The following is a 19,119-nucleotide window of genomic DNA, read 5'->3' as shown; positions in this document are numbered from 1 at the left end:
TATAATAATTATAATATTCCTGAGTCAAAAGAAATAAACATTGACCTATTTGTTTTTCTATAATGGTAGGGACTTTCCAATGACTTCCATGCACACTCATACTTATGACTGTCAACACAAACAATAACATAAAAAGATAAATTAGATTAAAGAAATGCCCTGGCATTATGCACATATTTTTCCATTCAATCATGTGAAATTAATCATTTTGTCATGCAGTTTGCTTGACAAAATGTTTTGACCAGTCATTCAAGTACCACAAAACACCAAACGAATGTCGAGCAAAACCATGAATTAAAATGGCAAAAGCTAAACAATAGGCTAGTTAGGGATAAAAAGATGAAGTAGCCTATTCTTTGTCCACAAGGTCGAGCCAACCAAAGCGGTTGGAGATAGTCAGCAAGGCCATTAAGTTCGAGCGGGATGGGCTAATGTTGAGGAGGCAGGGCTTTGGCTTTTCAGGATCAGCTTTTGGCAACACCTATCGAGCGACCACGTCTACAGCCCCGAGAAAGGGGATGCTGTGCATATGAAACCGAAGATTTGATCTAACAACGCAATGAAAGAGAAATGAGACAAGAGATATTTACCAAGGATCACTCTCTATATTTACACTGCGTTCTCTCTATGCAATATTTCAGCGCGTAGTGCATAAAACAATATGATTTTAGGACTTAGAGTTCCAGTCAATGCGGTGCAATAGTAATCTATAGCAGTAATTGTTTACATTTTGATAACCTTCAGTATTCTCCCTTCTCCTGGAGAAATTTCGTACCACAAAAGTGGTGGCCGCGTTTTTTTTGTTTTTTTTTCTAAAGCGTGGTTATGTTTTGACAGTTACAAAGAGCAGCCACACTTTATTAACAGTAATAAACTTTTTTCAACAAAGGACTCATCGACTGAAGAATGATTTGGAGCGGGTTAACGGAGCTGTTGCTCCTAATATTTGTGTGCGCGCACAGATCGTCCTCAAAACAAGACACGAAACCTGAGGTGAGTATCCTGCATTATTGTCGAGACTTAATACAGATATTTATCACTGATAACACACCCAGATCTATTCTGCGGTGGCAAGTGTTTGTGTCTGGAGATCACCAATGCACACTGTAGCTGTACAGCAGCATGCTTAAATCCATAAAATAGTCTAATAAAAGTCAAAAGGCAACACTTTTTAAGCAAACATACCTCTAAAGTGGATAAAACTTTCATTGCCAATTACTGTACAACACTAGCCTACTATAATACATGCATGCACATGTGTGACCTTCATTGAAGTAGGCATAAAAACAGATTGTATGATATAAGACTCATGCTGTACAGACTTTGGGAGACTGAGAATTAAAGGAATAGTTCACTTAAAAATGAAAATTCTGTCATCATTTACTCACCCTCAAGTTGTTTCTAACTTTTATGAATTTTTTTCTTCTAAAAAGAAGATATTTTGAAGAATGTCGGTAGTCAGACAGTTGATGGACCCCATTGACTTTAATTGGAAAAAAAATACCATGGAAGTCAATGGGGGTCCATCAACATATCAACGTTTCAAAATATAAATATTCTTCAAAATATCTTCTTAATTTTTTTAAAAAGTGAACTATTCCTTTAAGGGCCCTTGATTTAAAGTCTTGATCGTGTGAATCAGACAATAACTGTCAAGAACATATGGGGGTCATATTTCACCACAAAATCAGGAAATACATAAAGAAAGGCATAAAGAAAATGAAACATTTTTGCATTGTGGCATTAAACATTTTTATCTCCAGTTTTCTTTTCAGAAGCACAAAAAATCTCATTCTCATAAAAGATTTGTATATATTCATGTGCGTGTGTATATGTATGCATTATGCCTAGGTCTTATTTCACCCCTCTTCTTTAATGTATTCTGCTGATTAAATTAATAATAATAAAAATATTTCATTACAGTAATTTTGAAAATCATCCTTTAAAAATACACATTAAGACATTTGAGAGGGAACATGCTCAAGTGTCATGAAAATAATGTCATTATGCAAAACAACTCAATAGTCCTAAAATAGGCTTCATAACATATGTGACAGGTTTCATTTATAGACCCCTTTATAACACACTAATTTCCTTTAAAAGTTATTATGTTGTGTTATTAACATTGTGAGGTTCTGAAATTAAATCTTTATATGGGAAAGATTTTATTAGCTTAAAGTCAGTAGCATTATTCAGTCACAGATGTTTAGATTTAATATGTCTGATCTCTCTGGCTGCTCAGTGATCAAAGTAAACACTTAGAAAATTGCAGAGGAGTGGAGGATTCTGAATTAAGGTCAAGTTAGAGACCACAGAGATTGAAAGATGCTGAGGACGCAAAAAAGAACGACCAATTACCACAAGAAAACAGGAAGAAAAGTCCTGACTGTAATGTTGTGGTCAGAGGGTGGAAGGATATGCTGAGGATGAGTTTGGGGGGAAAGGTTTTTTCTGGTACGGATGACATCTGTCCTTGGTTATGGCCAAAAATGAGAGGAGGGGTTTAGGCAGGGAAGTAAACTCCATATGGACTCTTTTCTTCCTCTCTTTCTTCACTTTGGCTTACAGGAAGTCATCACAATCCTGCAGGAAGTTTTCCTAATTCCTCAAGGATATCCTTATGCTATACACTCATGCACATCTGTGGTTTTAAACAATATTAGTGTCTGTCTATATCCACCTCCCTTTGTTGTGAAAGTCAGACTATGGTTCTATACTCCCATACTAACCATGACATGTTATTTTTGTGATGCACTTCTCGTCATTGACAGCAATGGACAGGTCATGGATAAGTCATCTGATGAGTGCTACTACATTTATGAAGAACTTCCAGGGAGTTTTGCATCATAGTACTTTATTTGGATGTGTATTTGGCCACATATGGCTAGTCACATCCTTTATAGGACAAAACCAGAGGAAATGGCCTGGGGACTTTCCGTACGGTCTTGACCACATGGCTTTAGAACAGATGTGAGATGATGCCAACAGTTAGAGATGTAGTGTCAAAGTGTAAGGAAGGACGTGGGATGTGGAAGGGGGTGGCATGTTACAGAAAAGAGACACAAAGAGATGGGGATAAAATGGGATTGATCTTTTCAGGCAGGAAATGTGGTGGGGTGCGAATGATGCAAGTCTGCATAAAGAATAGAAGTTATTGTGGGCTGAGAAGTGATGTCATTTCAGAAATGATAGAATAACAGAGAAATGAAAGGCTGAATTGGACTACAAATTGTCCAGTTCCTGTCGCTTCAGGCCAAACAACCCACAGACTATTGCAGTAAGAAAGAGTCTTGAAAAGATAATTCCCAACTGCCTTTCCTATATATCCAAGATTCCCTAATGTTCCTATTATGCACTTTCCATTTAAAAATATAATTTTTCTTGTCATCAAACAGCCAAGTGCCCCAGGTGTAAAAAATGTGATCTATAAAATACATTGGCTGTTATTATATAATTATAACTGGTATATCTTCAGATTTTTTTCAACAGAGCATCCATTCATAAAAAATAAAATAATAAAATAATAAAATACCACTGAAGAATATAATTTATTCCAAGGGATTTAGGTGCATCACAGTGCATGAATTTGCATAGTTTGCATATTTTTTCGTGATAAGTAAACTTCACTGGTAAACTCGTGGTAGTGTAAACTCCAATGACGTGTTGACACATTTAGCCAGCTGTTGAGGCTCTATGGTGTAACCTGAGCAGCTGAACTACATTTTTATGATTTGGCTTCATTGGATTTGGATTCACCACATGCTCACCCAGATTCTGTGTTATTCCATTGGCCCAGAGTAAATGGAAGTTGTGACTCATTTTCCCTTGAAATTGCATGTCTTTCTCTCAAGTCTTTCTGATTTTATTATGCATCTGCGTGCAAACACAAAATGGTGCCTACTGCTCCTTTTATAGGTATTGCATGCTGTCGTACCCCGTAAAACGTTTTGAAAAAAGGTTCAGGTATTTTCTGGCATGTCAGGCAAAAATGAATGTTGACTGAAATGATTTAATACAATTTGCAAGCTATGACTACAAGCAGGACTGTTTCTGTATTTTCCATTGCATTGGAAGTGATTTATTACACCCTCTTGAAACCACCCAGGTGTGTGCGGGGTGGTATTTTTTTTCTCTTTATAATAAAATATAAAATTAGTCAATGAAAATATTCTGGATGGCTATGACAAGATCACCTCATAGAACCACTGAATAACGGAATAGAATTCCAAGTTTAAATGAAAAACAAGGGATGTCAGCTATTTCAAATGATAAAACATTTGCTATTTTGGATACTCATAGGTACAAACCCAACACAGATCTTTGCAAATAGTTTTCCCCAGTAGTAGTCTTGATTCTTAGTATAATGACATAATCATAGACCGGTCATCTTGTGAAGCTGGTACCACCACTTTAGCATACCACAGAAGTCAAGGATGGCATAGCCAGTAATTCATGTGAATATTATGTCCAAATTGTATTTATAACTGTAGGGAAGAATGAGTTAACTTTCCTGTGAAAATTTAAAGACTTTTTTTTTTTTTTCTCGTGGAAATGACTTCCTCTATGAGGAAGACAGCAAGTATTTGAAAACAGAAATATTCTCTGCCGGGATGGGTTTGAGCTCCAATTTCGAACTTGGAGATGCAAGAAATGTTGTGCAACAGCAAATACATCACACATGATGTTTGTCCAGTTTCAGTTCACTACACGCTACTTGCATCTATCACAATCTCAGCCATCCCCCACCAATCCATATCCCATAAACAGCCTTCCTTGCCTCATATGGATATAACACACTGAAGCTTTGTTTGTGTTGTGGAGGACTAAGAGCGAGTCACAGAGAGCCAGACAAACTGCACTATTCACTGACTGATGATAGGAATGGAGAAGCATTATGAGGAAGTTAGGAAAAACCAGACGAGAAAAGATACAGAGACAAAAAAAGGATGCAAATAGATGAATAAAAATAGAGGAAAATAAAGGAATAAAGAGTACAAGAAAACAGGAAGTTCTTACAAAAAACTAAATTTCCAGGATTACATCAACTTGGAATACATTCTCTGAAGCATCTGACTGTGGACGTAATCACATCTGCTGCCAAAACACACACTCAAAAACACATTCAGCCAGAGAGCATCATGATAGACATAAAACATGCTGATCATGCTGAGGAACCTCTTTCTGTTGACACTTTACTCACAAAGACCGCACAAGCTACGACAGCCAAATCATATGATCCACATGTTTTTCTCTATATGAGCTACAGCTGAAACTAGGGTGTAGTGAAAGCCCCACAGGGTGTGTCTACATTGTTGCCTTTCATTCCTGCAGTTGTGTGTGTGTGTGTGTGTGTGTGTGTGTGTGAGAGAGAGAGAGAGAGAGAGAGAGAGAGAGAGAGAGTGGTGGAGGAGTTAGGGACAGGGGGATTACGGGATAAGGGCTCTGTCTCTGAGGTTTCAATGGTATTAACCAGAAATTCCCAGGGAAATTACTTACTGACAGTTTGGTTTAACTGGAGACAGTATCTTGTCTCCCTGAGGGAGTCACAGACAGATAACATTTCACCTTTCGTTATATCATCTATCATCCTATATTGCTACAAACTGAAATGCATTTGTGCCATCACTGACTCAGTTTCAAGACAGAGATAATGCAGCTTCTTTTGTCTCAAAGGAAAGCAAGGTCATAAATCAGTCTAGACACACACTTGATATATAGATTTGTTTAGAAGTATATTAGAAGTGAATTTTGAATAGCCCTATTATTTAATGGCCCTGTTATTGAATGGCCCTGTTACTGTACTTTTGTTTCATGAATTGTGGTAAGGAACCTTGCACAATCCCTTGAGTTTGTGACCATCTCCTACCATCTCCAAGTTTTTGTTCTGTCAACTCAATTTCCAGTTCACACTCACCAAAGCTATTTATTCAATGCATAGTAATATCAACTGCTAAGCTATATGCAGTTTACCATATCTTCTCTATGCAAAAAATCATTTTCTTAATCAGTATTTTGTCTGGTTGTCCAGTAAAAAAAGTTAAACGTCCTTAAAACAAGTTAGCATTTAATTGAGAATCAAAATTGCATACAATAATATATCTTGAATTTAGCTTAAGCTATTACAAATAGCTTTTTTCTTGTTTTACAACAAATCTAGCAAAGTTTTTTGGAATGGGGCAAGATAACTAAAATCAAGATACACACTACTGTTCAAAAGTTTGGGGTCGGTAAGACTTTTTTAAATGGTTTTTGAATGAAGACCATGGTTTTCTTTATGCACACCAAGACTGAATTTATTTGATCCAAATTTTTATTACAACTTGGTTTTCAAAGAATGGTTTTCTATTTAATATATAATATATATATATAATGGCAAAGCTGAATTTGAAATTATTACTCCAGTCTTTAGTGTCACATGATCCTTCTGATGTGCTGATTTGGAGCTCAAGAAACATTCATCATTTTCAACATCATTTTCTGTTTCCATTTGGTATTAAGATGCATTTTGGTCGATAGGATCACAAGTGGACGATGCTAAATACAGGTGTAAACGGGGTGTAAAACGTTTTGAGCTTCCAGAGGTAGTCAAAAAACGTACCAAGGACAATGTTCTCTAACCATTCCTGATTTTTAACACACACTCACCACGTTCGCTGTGGTTTTGTGGCTATCAGAGCAGAAACTAAAGCTGATGCTTTCCGTTTTTTTTCCCGTCGTCTCCAGGCACGTTCATATGTAAATTGCGCAAACTTATTTTGTCGATTAGATCGAAAGATCTGAAAAATCAACAACATACTTTTACCCGCCAATAGACTCGCCCCTCAAAGAAATCAGGACAGAAGTGACTGAAAGCGGTCAAAAGATGGATTAATATAGCAGGTGTAAACAGGTGTGTCTGCCTCATCCACTTGTGTTCTGATCTATCAAAACACATCTTAATACCAGGTGGAAACAGGTCTTTCAAAAGAACAGAATTTGTTGGAAACAGCAATTTTTTGTAACAACTTAAGAGTCTTTACCATCACTTTTTAACACTTACTGACCCCCAAAACTAACTTTTGAATGGTAGTGTTCATTAACAAAATAAAAATTTCCTCAAATGTAACTATTTTTTTAATTTACTGGAAAACAAGACAAAATAAGGATCAAGAAAATAATTTATACAGATACCTAAAAAAAACTAACCAGGTGAAACAGAACACTTTAGCAACTGAGTTTAATGATGCAGTCATACAACAGATCTGCATCACAGTATGTCCTCAACATCACTCTAAAATCTATTCATATAGTTGTGAAATATTGCTCAGTAATGAATATGTTTGTCCCATTCTAGGCATGGCTACAGCAATATGGTTATTTGCCACCTGGTGATCTCCGCACGCATACGGCCCGCTCTCCTCACTCCGTCTCCTCTGCCATTGCTGCCATGCAGAGATTCTATGGCCTGAAAATCACTGGCAGCATGGATCCCACTACTCTAGAGTAAGTCAGCTTCCCACATGGTTGAGGAGACAGCAAGAGTATATTGTAGTGTAATTAATGCTGCCATGGGTCCTTATTTCTTAAAAAATAAATGAAAAAATTATATATATATATATATGTTCCTGAAAAAAAAATGGCTCTAGATGATAAACTATTTCCTTCACTGGATCCGTGTCGCATTTTCTGAACACCTGTGGCTAGTTCAGGAGATTCAAGAGCTTATAGATATCTCTGTGGAATTATTTTGGCCCATCAGTTATGTGCTTGTTAGTCATGGAAGGAGAGAATGGAAAACTAGAGCATTGTGTCAGCAATCCTCCACTGGTGTGCAATGAGGCACGGAAGATGTAGAATATATGAGGACAGAAATTAACGGCCATCCTGTCCAAAATCACTGAAATTAAATCTGTTGTGCGGTGGATGATCTAATGTATTGGACTGTGATCGCCAGGGCAATGAAGAGGCCCCGCTGTGGCGTCCCAGACAAGTTCGGAGCCGAACTGAAAAGCAACCTGAGAAAGAAGCGCTACGCAATCCAGGGACTGAAATGGGATAAAAATGAGCTCACATTCTGGTAAGAGACAACCTTAACTCTATTCTGCTGGATCAATAAAGAAGTACTGCATTTTAAACTGCATTTAAGTCAATTTAGGCGCAAAACTCTCGTCCAAACCATTACCAATTAATTGAGGTTTGCTGTCATAAACGTTTAGATATGGTTGTGGCTATGCTTTAGTAAATACACACACCACACTTATGGAAAAGTCATCTTTGGCCTTACTATACGATTCTGCTCCACTACAGCCAGGGCCAAAATTCCTGTGTGACTTGTCTGTAATGTAAATCACTTTCTCTCCCCCTCTCCTTTCTATATTCCTCTTTTTCCTATGGCCTACTTTTCTCTAATTGCCTCTCCAATCCTTCTTTCTTATCTCTTTCTCAGCATACAGAACTACACACCAAAAGTTGGTGAATACGAGACATTTGAGGCCATCAGAAAAGCCTTTAAAGTGTGGGAAAGCATTACCCCTTTGCGATTCCGAGAGATCCCTTACAGTGACATTAGAGACAAGGTTGAAGACTTTGCCGACATCATGCTCTTCTTTGCCGATGGCTTTCATGGAGATGCCAGTCCGTTTGACGGTGAAGGAGGCTTCTTGGCTCATGCTTACTTCCCAGGCAATGGCATAGGAGGGGACACACACTTCGATGCAGCAGAACCTTGGACAATTGGCAATCGTGACCTGTTGGGTAAGCAGCAGCACCACCAGAAGTTAGGGAATACTCTAGACCTAGGGTTCTTCACTTGTGTCAGTATGGATGGTGGTTCTTGTTTAGACATGCATAAATTAGTTCAACCTACTTGGTTTGAATAATTGTGTATGAAAGTGTAAGGCAAGTCCAAGCAAGTGTTGTGTTTGTGCGCACTTATATTTAATTGAGTTGAATCAGCCTTACCTTTTAATGAGAATGTTTGGAACGTCTCTTTCTGAAAAGCTTTATTCATTCTTTGATGTTTCCCTACTGTGGACTGAATGCCTAAAAACAAGCTTTGAAAGAAAAAGAATAACAATTCCCAGCAGTCATTCTGTGCTATCTATTCTTTGCGTCTTAAAATTGTTGTTTTTAATGTGCACTACACAATTATACAGAATGCTACTTAAGGTTAGCCAAATCTATCCTGTGCTGACATGGTTATCTTTTACTTTCATTCAGGTAATGATGTGTTCCTGGTGGCTGTTCATGAACTGGGTCACGCCCTGGGAATGGAACATTCAAATGACCCATCTGCCATCATGGCTCCCTTCTACCAGTGGATGGACACGGATAACTTTGAGCTTCCTGAAGATGACCGTAAAGGGATTCAGCAGCTTTATGGTATAACAGTCAATATCATCACACTAAAACTACAACTGAAATAAAAATAAACCCAACCTAAATTGTAATATTTAAAACAATCAAAAATAAATTATAATACACTAACAAAAATGACATTGCACATAACAAAATTTAGTGATGGGGACGAGACCGCCTATGCCGAGTCCGAGTCAAGACCGAGTCTTTGAAGGGTCGAGACCGAGTCGTGACCGAGTCTTTAGGAGTCGAGACCAAGACCATAAAAACATGTCAGTTTTCATATTCATGATTTAATATCACCCCAGTTAATAATCAACAGTTAGGCCTACAGACTAAGCTAGATTGGGAATTGTTTAGAGGAGCAGTCTTAACGTCTTAATATGGACTATGCTTTTACTATCATTAAAAAAATCCCTACCACATGCATCATCATCTGCCTATTTTTCTAAACTGCTTCAACAGTGCTGCTCTGTCATCAACATGTTAAGCCCACCCTGACTTTTTTAATCATAGTTAGGACATGCAGAGCAAATTAACATTTTCTAGTGGTATGTATTCTAGTGGACTAGTGATGGGGACGAGACCGCCTATGCCGAGACCGAGTCAAGACCGAGTCTTTGAAGGAACAAGTCCGAGACGAGTCCGAGAAAGCAGAAATCGGTCTCGAGACCGGACTCGAGTACTACATCACTAACAAAATTACAAAACATTATACAAATGTTTCAAAATGAATAAAAACTGTAATAGTATATAAATATATATAACATTAGCAAATTATTCTGCTTTGCTATCCAAAGCTTATTCTTTTGGGATAAAAACTACACAAATAAATGTAAATGCAAACAAGCTAATTAAGCATTGATTTGAACATTATACAATATATACAACTAATGAAATCTAAAAAACAGTGGAAAATATAGTGATGAACAGCAGCATTTTACTAAATATTTAGGTTTAATTTATGACCTAATTAACTAAACTGAAATTTTACTCTCTGCAGGACCAAACACGGGAGGACGCCCACGACCACCTGTCACCCCTCAGACCCCCCACCACACTCCATATCCCACACCATACAGGCCCGGGGGACCTAGCTTTGGTCCTGACATCTGCGAGGGCCATTTTGACACCATTGGCATTTTCAGAGGAGAAATGTTTGTGTTTAAGGTACTAACAGAATATTTGTGTACATATTGGGTTGGAGATCATGCAGTATGTGTGTTCATCACAATTCCTGTACCTGTGTTTTAGGATAAGTGGTTCTGGCGCATACGTAATAATCGGGTTATGGAAAATTACCCCATGCCAATTGGACATTTCTGGAGAGGTCTGCCTACAATTATCAATGCTGCCTATGAAAGAGAGGATGGAAAATTTGTCTTCTTTAAAGGTACTAGTAGTCTTCTATCATGATTTCAATGGGAAAAAGGGGGATTTGTGCTTAGGCTTTAACAGGCCTGCTTATTGCTCCAGAAGTAATGTATTTTGTCATCTCTGGCTTGCAGGGGACAGGCATTGGGTGTTCACTGAGTCGAACTTGGAGCCAGGTTACCCGAAGACTCTGAGAGAAATGGGTAATGGTCTTCCGAAGGACAAACTGGACGCAGCGCTCCTCTACACGCCTACTGGCAACACCTACTTCTTCAGAGGAAACAAGTTAGTAGCTTGATATCCCATAATATAAGGCATGAGCACAAAGGGAGCTTAGATCTGAAACCATTTCTTATCTTCAATTAGATATTATCGTTACAATGAAGACACGCAGTCAGTGGATCCAGGTTACCCCAAACCTGTGAGTACATGGCAAGGTGTTCCAGACAACATAAAGGCTGCCTTCATGAGTCGAGATCAAAGTAAGTCCTTTTCTGCCTTCTGTTTAGACCTCCAGTCTATGCGCTTGAACTGTTTTAGTTTTCACTTCACAATTTTTTTTATAATTTGATTTATAATCTGCTTTTTTATTCTGACATGGTTGTTCTTTGTCAGCTCTGTATAGTATACTGTCAATCAGACATAGGCACACAGAATTCTGCATTAACCCAAGAAAACAAAACCCTCGGAACCTCTTACTATGTTCAAAACATACACAGCACGTTTCTAATGGTTCTAAGCAATTTGTCTGTCCATACAAAAAGCAAAAACACTGCATAATATAATAAAATCACAGCCAATCAGATGTTTTCTGTACACTCAGATAATGTTACAAAAGATTTCTATTTCAAATAAATGCTGTTTTTTTATTATTATTTAATTATTTCTATACATTTAGGAATCCTGAAAAAAACATGGTTTAAAACAGTTGTGCAGCTAAATATTTTTGTGGAAACTTTGACAATAATAAGAAATGCTTCTTGAGCGCCAAATCAGCATATATGTATAGGCATGTATATATATGTATATATATATATATACCTTTTTTGGATTTATATAGTATTTATGACATTTATCAGGACACGAGTTGTGTCCTTTGTCATTTCCTGACTCCCATCCCTTCCTCTTTCCAAATATTTTCATGCCTCTCTCCACTGTCCTGTTTAATACTAGAAAAAAACCAACTTAATTACTGTAGTTTTATTGAAAAGGTCCGGATGTAGGCTTTGGGCCAAAGATCACTACTATTGTATAGTCCTGACCTTTTCTCTCTTAAATTCACAGGTTATACCTACTTCTACAAAGCCAATAAGTACTGGAAGTTTAACAACCAGTTATTAAAAGTGGAGCCTGGATACCCCAAGTCTGCACTTAAAGATTGGATGGGCTGTCCTAATGAGGACTCCAATCCAGGTGGCGGTGGTGGAGGAAGTGACCGTGATCGTGAACGTGAGCGGGAGCGTGAAAGGGAACGGGAGCGTGAAAGGGAACGGGAGCGTGAACGTGACCGCACACATGAAGAAGACAAGACTGAGGAAGAGGGCAAAAAGGAGGAGACGGAGGTGATCATAATCGAGGTTGAAGATGCACCCAGCAGTGGGGGAGGAGCAGCTGCTGTCGTGGTGCCACTTATGTTGCTGGTCTGCGTGATCCTTACGCTCGGAGCACTTCTCTTCTTCCGCAGGTACGGCACACCGAGACGCTTGCTCTACTGCCAACGCTCCCTACTGGACAAGGTTTAAACGTTTAAGAAGGGATAATGGAAGAAAGGGAAGGGGAGGAGAGGAGAGAATTGAGAATATGGAAGAAGGGGACTTACTAGCAAAGCAAAAACAAAATGAGAAAAGCATTGAGAAAAGCAAAAAAAAAAATGGTTTTGGTCAAAAAGGGACCCTTTGTTGTTTACTATAGAAATGATGCCACTCAGACAAATCTCTGCATTTTTATATTTTGTAATTAGTGGTCTTGAACATTTTGCTTTCACACCTGTGCCGAGCTCTTCCTGCACGCTGTACAAAGGCATATGGTACTTGTTTTCCCCCCCGTGTCACATTCACTTCATCTCTCCCCTCTTCTCTCAATGTCTTTCTCTTCTTTCCCTTCTGGTGTAGAACATGACGCCAGCTCATCGCTGTTTGTTTAGCCTTTTGTAAATGTCCTTTTAAAGTTGTGATTGTTGTTGTGTGTCTGACTCATTGTGAATTCTTACCCACTGTCGAAAACAGCGTTTGTCCCAATCAGAAGACTTTTTACTTATCTCAGGTTGCAGCCGATGCTCATCACATTTTGCATTCTATGCAACCATGATTACAAAAAAGTGCCACTGCCAGGTACAGCCATGGTTTTTGGATGTGGTACCATGGTAAAAAGGGTCCTCACAGTGATGGAAATAAAATGTTTGAAATTATTAAACTTTTGAAATATCATTAGGAAAAATGTAAATCTAGTTTTAAAGTTATACTCTAAATATTGTAAAATGTCAGAAATTGATGTGATGATAATTTTATAATTTATAATAATTTTTAAAAATCCTTCCAGGATAAGACTAGAAAAGTCAGTCAAAAAGTGCTTTAGTGCCATGATATGATATTCTCTGTAGTACCATATAAATACCACAGTGCATGAATAAACTAATCATACCGTACCATGGGTAATCTCTGAACCATGGGACCACCATAGTACTTGTGTAAGTGATTCAGTGTGCACCAGATATCATGAAACATTATCTGCATTGGCTCATGAAAGGTAATTCTTATAACTAAACCAACACAGGGTCTGTTCCCACCCCATGTAACTCCCAACTCAGGTTAAGAATCCAAAGTCATGTGCCTTTCCAAAGATAATTGATACTTATCCCACTAACAATGCCTGCAAAGCTGTGCTGTCTGTCTGTGTCCTTCAGTAGTATGGCTTTATATTGTACTGTATTTTAAATAATTACTATTATTGATAATGATGATGTCAGTATCATTATGATTATTACTATTGTTATTGTTCTCCGTGTCAAGAATGTGTTTTTTTTATTTTATTTTAACAATTGTCATTAAAAATGTCCTGCTGGACAGGCAATAATGTATGTCTTATGAAGTGGCCTTAATTTGGGGGAAAGTGAATGGGTGGGTTTGTATTTTTGAAATGAAATAAATTTTTAAATATGAAAATAACATTTTCACTGCTTGTGTTTACAATTATTGATAATTGTGGTGCTTTTTTAAATTGGAATTTTAAAGTTGGATTTAAAAACAAAACAATAATGATAATAATATTTAAATGATGATGATAATTATCTAAAAATAAATTGTGCTTGTTTCAAACCTTTTTTTATGTTTAAGTCAAAAATAAAATATTTTGTAAGTTTTCTTTGCTGTCAGATTTTTCTTTTTTTATACTTTCTATGTTGTTTTAAAACACATGTCATAGCTGAATGCCTAACCCAAAAATAAAAATCATGTTATCACTTACACACCCAAAAAAAACCTGTATGACTTTCTTTGCTCTGTAGAACACAGAGAATTTTGAGATTTTGATTTTGAGAAATGTCCCAGTGTTTTTCTCCCTTATAATGGAAGTCAATGGTCACCAAAACATTCTTCAGAATATCTTCTTTAGTGTTCTGCAGAGAAAAGTAAGTCAAACACGTTTGAATCAACATGAGAGTGAGTAAATGATGACAGAATTGTTATTTTTGGGTGAACTATCCCTTTAACATGTTTGTTTAGCCCACTCACTCTCCTGCACAACAGTGAGGGGAAGGCAAATGCATCTCTGTGTCCTAATCTCCAGCTGCTCCTCTTAACCTGCATCCCATTCCAAGACTTCTTGCCTTCCTTAGCCATATTTTCCGAACTGCTCTTTAACTCCCTGTAAGAAACATATCTCGCATTAGCGCATCTCATTCTGCTCCTCAAGTTATGACCACAGAATAAGACAAACATCCTGCTCTTTCACACATACAGTTTGATGCCCCCACATAAGCATATTTCTTTTGCATAGAACTACCTTTTTTCATGTCATTTCAGTCCATACTTCTTTCTCCTCCCTTTTGCTGGCACTCGGAAACACTTGGCCATATAAATGGGATGGAAAAAGCAGGCTAGGTCCAAGGATTAAGCGAAACCAGGAATGATTATAATTCTGCAAACCCCTTTGGCACTGTTCACAAGGAAACATATCTCTGTTGTAATGCGAGCGTGTGCGTCTTTGAGAATAATTACACTTCCAGATACTGATTGGGGAAAAATCATACATGTAAGTGAGAGATGACACTCAATTCAATGTGTTAATATACATTTTAGTGAAGACAGCCAAATGTATTTGCTGTTTGGAATAAGCGTCAGGAGATGGATAATGTTTTGGCAACTCTGGGTCCAGTCACGAGGCTTTTGGGAGGCGGACGTTCGGAGGCCAACGATCAAGGAGAATTCCATCAACAACATCTGGAATCCATAACTGCCTTAATACCAGCACACTACAGGAGAGAGAGGAAAACACGGCTTATCTGTGCACACACTGTTGATGTAATTTTTCATTTTTTTTTCAATCAGACATGTCAAAACATAAATGTGCATTCTATTCTAATAAGATACCCAATGACAGGCCCTCAAAGATGTACAGTATAAAGTATTTGTGATGCATTGTTCCTAAAGGCACTGACTTTTCAGCCAGAGCGTATCTTGCTACACGAGTGCTCAATCTATTTCACTCTGCACACATTTTAAGCAAGTTCAATCTTTTCCCAGCTGATTCTGCAGTACGAAGAACAACCTCAGCACTTTCTGCTCTGCCCACAATTCCCTCCATTTCTCTCTCTCTCTCTCTTTCTCCAGGCAAGTAGAGTTGAGTTTCCTGCAGTTTCTGCTAAGTGACTCACTTTTTTTTCTTAAACAAGGCTTAACTGAAAACATTAGTATCACCACAAACATTTCAAGTCTCTCTCTTAAAACACATTCTCTCTTTTTTGAAGGTCTCTGGGAGACTTGCCTGCTCTTTGCGATCCATTTTACGTCTTCACAGTGCTCTGCTAGTTCGAATGAAGTCGGTCACATGCTATTTAACACCCTTACTTGACAAGCTGTGTCCACTTCTTTCCTTATGGAGAGAGAATTCATGTCTTTCCAAGCCTAATGAGAAAACAGACAGACCTTGAAGTGGGGGAAAACTTTCTTTTCATACAATAACCCTGAAATATTTTTTTTTTTTTAATTTTTATTAAAGAGGTTAAATAGACAAAGGGGTATCTTGGCTATTTTACCTCTTTAATGAAGGGAGAAAAAAAAGGAAACAAAATTATAATCTTTTCAGGGAAAACAAAACAAAACCTGGACCACAATAATGATTTTTAGCCATTATATGAATCATTTTAAGGTTATCACACTTAAAAGGATCTGTTAATAGTGATGGGGGTAAAAGATTCCGATGTTATGGAAAAATTGTGGAATAAATATGGGGCATGTGAATGTGATGCTCCTAAATGCAAACACATGTTTTTCCACAGCCAGTAACTTTCAATCCTGTACAGGATGTAAATTAACAAAAAATACAAGTCTTAATGTAGGATGCACATGGTTTTAGTTTCATCAAGCCATAAAGCAGAAGTCATTTGGTTCCAATGGACTTTAACACCTACATACCACAGCTACAATGCAATTTGGCAAACTCATCTCTCTAAATACATTTCCATATGAACACTACAATTCAAAAGTTTGTAATATGTTTTTTGAAAGAAATTGATACTTTTATTCAGAAAGGACAGATTAAATTGATCAAAAGAGAGACATTTATAATGTTACATATATAATTAGTTCTTCTGATATTTCTATTCATTAAATAATTCTGAAAAATGTATCACGGTTTCCACAAAAAATATTAAGCAAGCACAACTGTTTTCAACAAACACTGAGAAGAAATGTTTCTTGAGCACCAAATCATCATATTAGAATGATTTCTGAAGGATCATGTGACACTGAAGACAATACAAAGTATAAAATACAACCGTCACCATAAATTACATTTTTAAATCATTAAAATATAAGAAAAAAGTAATTGTAATATTTTGTAATTTTACTGTTTTTACTCTATTTTAATCAAACAAATGCAACCTTGGAGGTGAGACTTCTATAAATTAACAATAAAAAATATTAAAAAAACATTAAAAATTTTCTACCTAGAACATATTCCATCTACCATCAATGCAAACACATCATATATGTTCTGTTACTAATCAAACACAATATACTACTTTTCTTGAGAGTTTGCATTTTCTTACATGCCAGTACAGAATAAATCTAGTTAGGTAATGCTGAGTGTGCTAGAAATGTGCAAAAAAAAGGAAGAGGCACCTGCATTAACGTGTTGAGCTATGGGAAACATACCGTCTAAGACAGGGTGTGGTGTGAGTAGATTTTTTCTGCTGTTCCAGACAGGAGAATGTGGGGAAAAAAAAAACAGGTTATAGGAAGTAAAACAATCAACATCTCTAAACTCATAGTGTTGGTTCTTTCCCTCCTTCTTTAAAAGGCAAACACTTCCAAACTGGGCAGGAAAAGACTCCCCACCAGGAGCTGCTGAATCAGTCTTTTACCCTCCCCCCACCCTTCCTACAGCACCAAACCCTGCTACCCTCACTCTGACCCAGTCACATCCTCCAGGAAACCCCCCTGCTTCAGTTCAGGCCTGCAACAGTTAACTGGACTCTTTCTTCACCTTATGACTTTAATGACTGGACTGCCACATCAGAAGCATGAGGTATATGTTCCCCTCCTTGTCTGTATTTAATATTAAATACACCCCACCCATCCCACCCATTCTCCCCCCATATGTGCTCCCTCTATTCTCGTCAGGTTGACTTGCATTAGATCCCGTCGCCCCTCCTCCAACACTAAACCACATATGGTTCTCATATATAAATCTATGTCATCAAAGTCTAACTCAAAGCAAAGGAAACGGGTGAGAAACATGATGCACAAATACAAGAAGGTTTACATCGATTCTTTCTAAACGTGTTCGTAAAACGTCTGAAAAGCAGCGGTTTCCAGCTTTTGTGCTATAAGCAGAATTTTTGCATGAAGAATTCAAGTTTTTACAGCTTGAACCAAGCGGCTTTGGGGGTAGCGAGAGAAAGAAAGGAGGTTAGAAAGAGTTCTAAGATGCCACATCAGAGGGGGGCTTTGAAAAAGGAGCCTTGTGGTTAGTTTCTCCAACTGCTGGACACAAAAGGCAGTGCGGTGGGAAGGGGGCGTCTGCTGAAGATTGCTTAAAATCTGTTTACAGTACTCATTCATCAGCAGTTATCACAGGTCTGACAGGATGTGGTACTGTAGCCTGATCTGAGGGCCAGGGCAGTGGGGGAGTATGCTATCCTTACATTACCCGACCTGGACAAGATTTAGGACAAAATGCACAGTTGTTCTTCTCCCTGCTTCCCTTAAAGTTTTTTTTTTTTTTTTCAGGTTCAAAAGAAGTTACAGGGATATAGTTCACCCAAAAATTACAATTCTGTCATTATTTATTCACTCTCATATCCTTCCAAACCTAAATGCTCTTATTTCAGAAGTCAAAAAGAAACATTTGGAAGAACGTACATGCACCGCTTGTCCATTCAGTGGCAGTTTATAGTGACTAGAGCTGTCCAGCTTAAAAAAGCTTACAAAAACATGAACCAATGCAAAAGAAACCTGGTGACAATTAAATTTAATCTGGTAAGAACTGTGAACTTCATTGACATTAGTGAATTTAAGTCATATGGACTTTTTTTTTTATTCATGATTTTGTCATTTTTGGAGCTTGATAGACGGGTCTGAACTGTTGTCATATGGAGTATATAGATTTTGTTATTTTCTTTTATTCTTTAGAGGATTATTTTTCCCTCCTCAGCTTGTAAAAAATGTATGCTTCAACAGTAATTCCTTTAAAAATAGAAGTGCAGGGGGGCAATTAGTATTTGTATTTAAGAGCTTATATTTATCTCTTCTGTACAAATTGTTTGTTATTGTGGCTATAAAGTTGTTTAAATCATCCTTTTAGCACTGGCAGCAATGCTCCTCTAGGTGGTTATATATTATAGGCTCAATTATGCGTGTGGATTTGTATGTACTTTCTGTTATCCTTGCACATGGCGCGAAGGTTTAGGGTTTACAAGCAATAGCCATAACAGCCTTAAGAATTGAAGAATTGCATATTACTTTGATGAGACAAAGTTAGTAATTGATTTTATCACACTAGTTACATGTTAAAGATATGTTTAAGTAGTGTGCTATACACAGTATTGTAGCATTTTTCCCCGGGTAAATGCCATGCCCCATAAACCTACATTGTAAATGCATTACTGTAAACGCAACTTTTACTTATTTTTATAAAATGAGAGACAAGCCAAAGTAATTCTGTGGTATTCGACTGTATGCCACAGATGCT

At 37.5% G+C, this 19,119-nt stretch overlaps 1 protein-coding gene across 1 annotated transcript; it reads left to right on the top strand.

Annotated features, from left to right (window-relative positions):
* The first annotated feature begins 360 nt into the window (after positions 1 to 360).
* On the top strand, positions 361 to 14,069 carry mmp14b (matrix metallopeptidase 14b (membrane-inserted)). Its single transcript, XM_084118854.1, has 10 exons — positions 361 to 993; positions 7,334 to 7,482; positions 7,934 to 8,056; positions 8,426 to 8,733; positions 9,199 to 9,360; positions 10,340 to 10,506; positions 10,591 to 10,729; positions 10,845 to 10,995; positions 11,077 to 11,192; positions 11,995 to 14,069. Exons 1-10 carry the CDS (start codon positions 907 to 909, stop codon positions 12,450 to 12,452), a joined length of 1,860 nt encoding a protein of 619 aa, XP_083974980.1. The 5' UTR covers positions 361 to 906; the 3' UTR covers positions 12,453 to 14,069.
* The last annotated feature ends 5,050 nt before the right edge of the window (positions 14,070 to 19,119 follow it).

Source organism: Abramis brama (assembly GCF_963993115.1).
Source record: "Abramis brama genome assembly, chromosome: 7".
NCBI classification, from domain to species: domain Eukaryota; kingdom Metazoa; phylum Chordata; class Actinopteri; order Cypriniformes; family Leuciscidae; genus Abramis; species Abramis brama.
This window is presented reverse-complemented; position numbering and strand designations above follow the sequence as displayed.

Coding starts and splice junctions, on each gene's coding strand:
- mmp14b (XM_084118854.1), top strand. CDS start 907: ATGATTTGGAGCGGGTTAACGGAGCTGTTGCTCCTAATATTTGTGTGC. Junction 8,734..9,198: donor TGGCAATCGTGACCTGTTGG/GTAAGCAGCAGC, acceptor ACTTTCATTCAG/GTAATGATGTGTTCCTGGTG. Junction 10,730..10,844: donor AAAATTTGTCTTCTTTAAAG/GTACTAGTAGTC, acceptor TCTGGCTTGCAG/GGGACAGGCATTGGGTGTTC.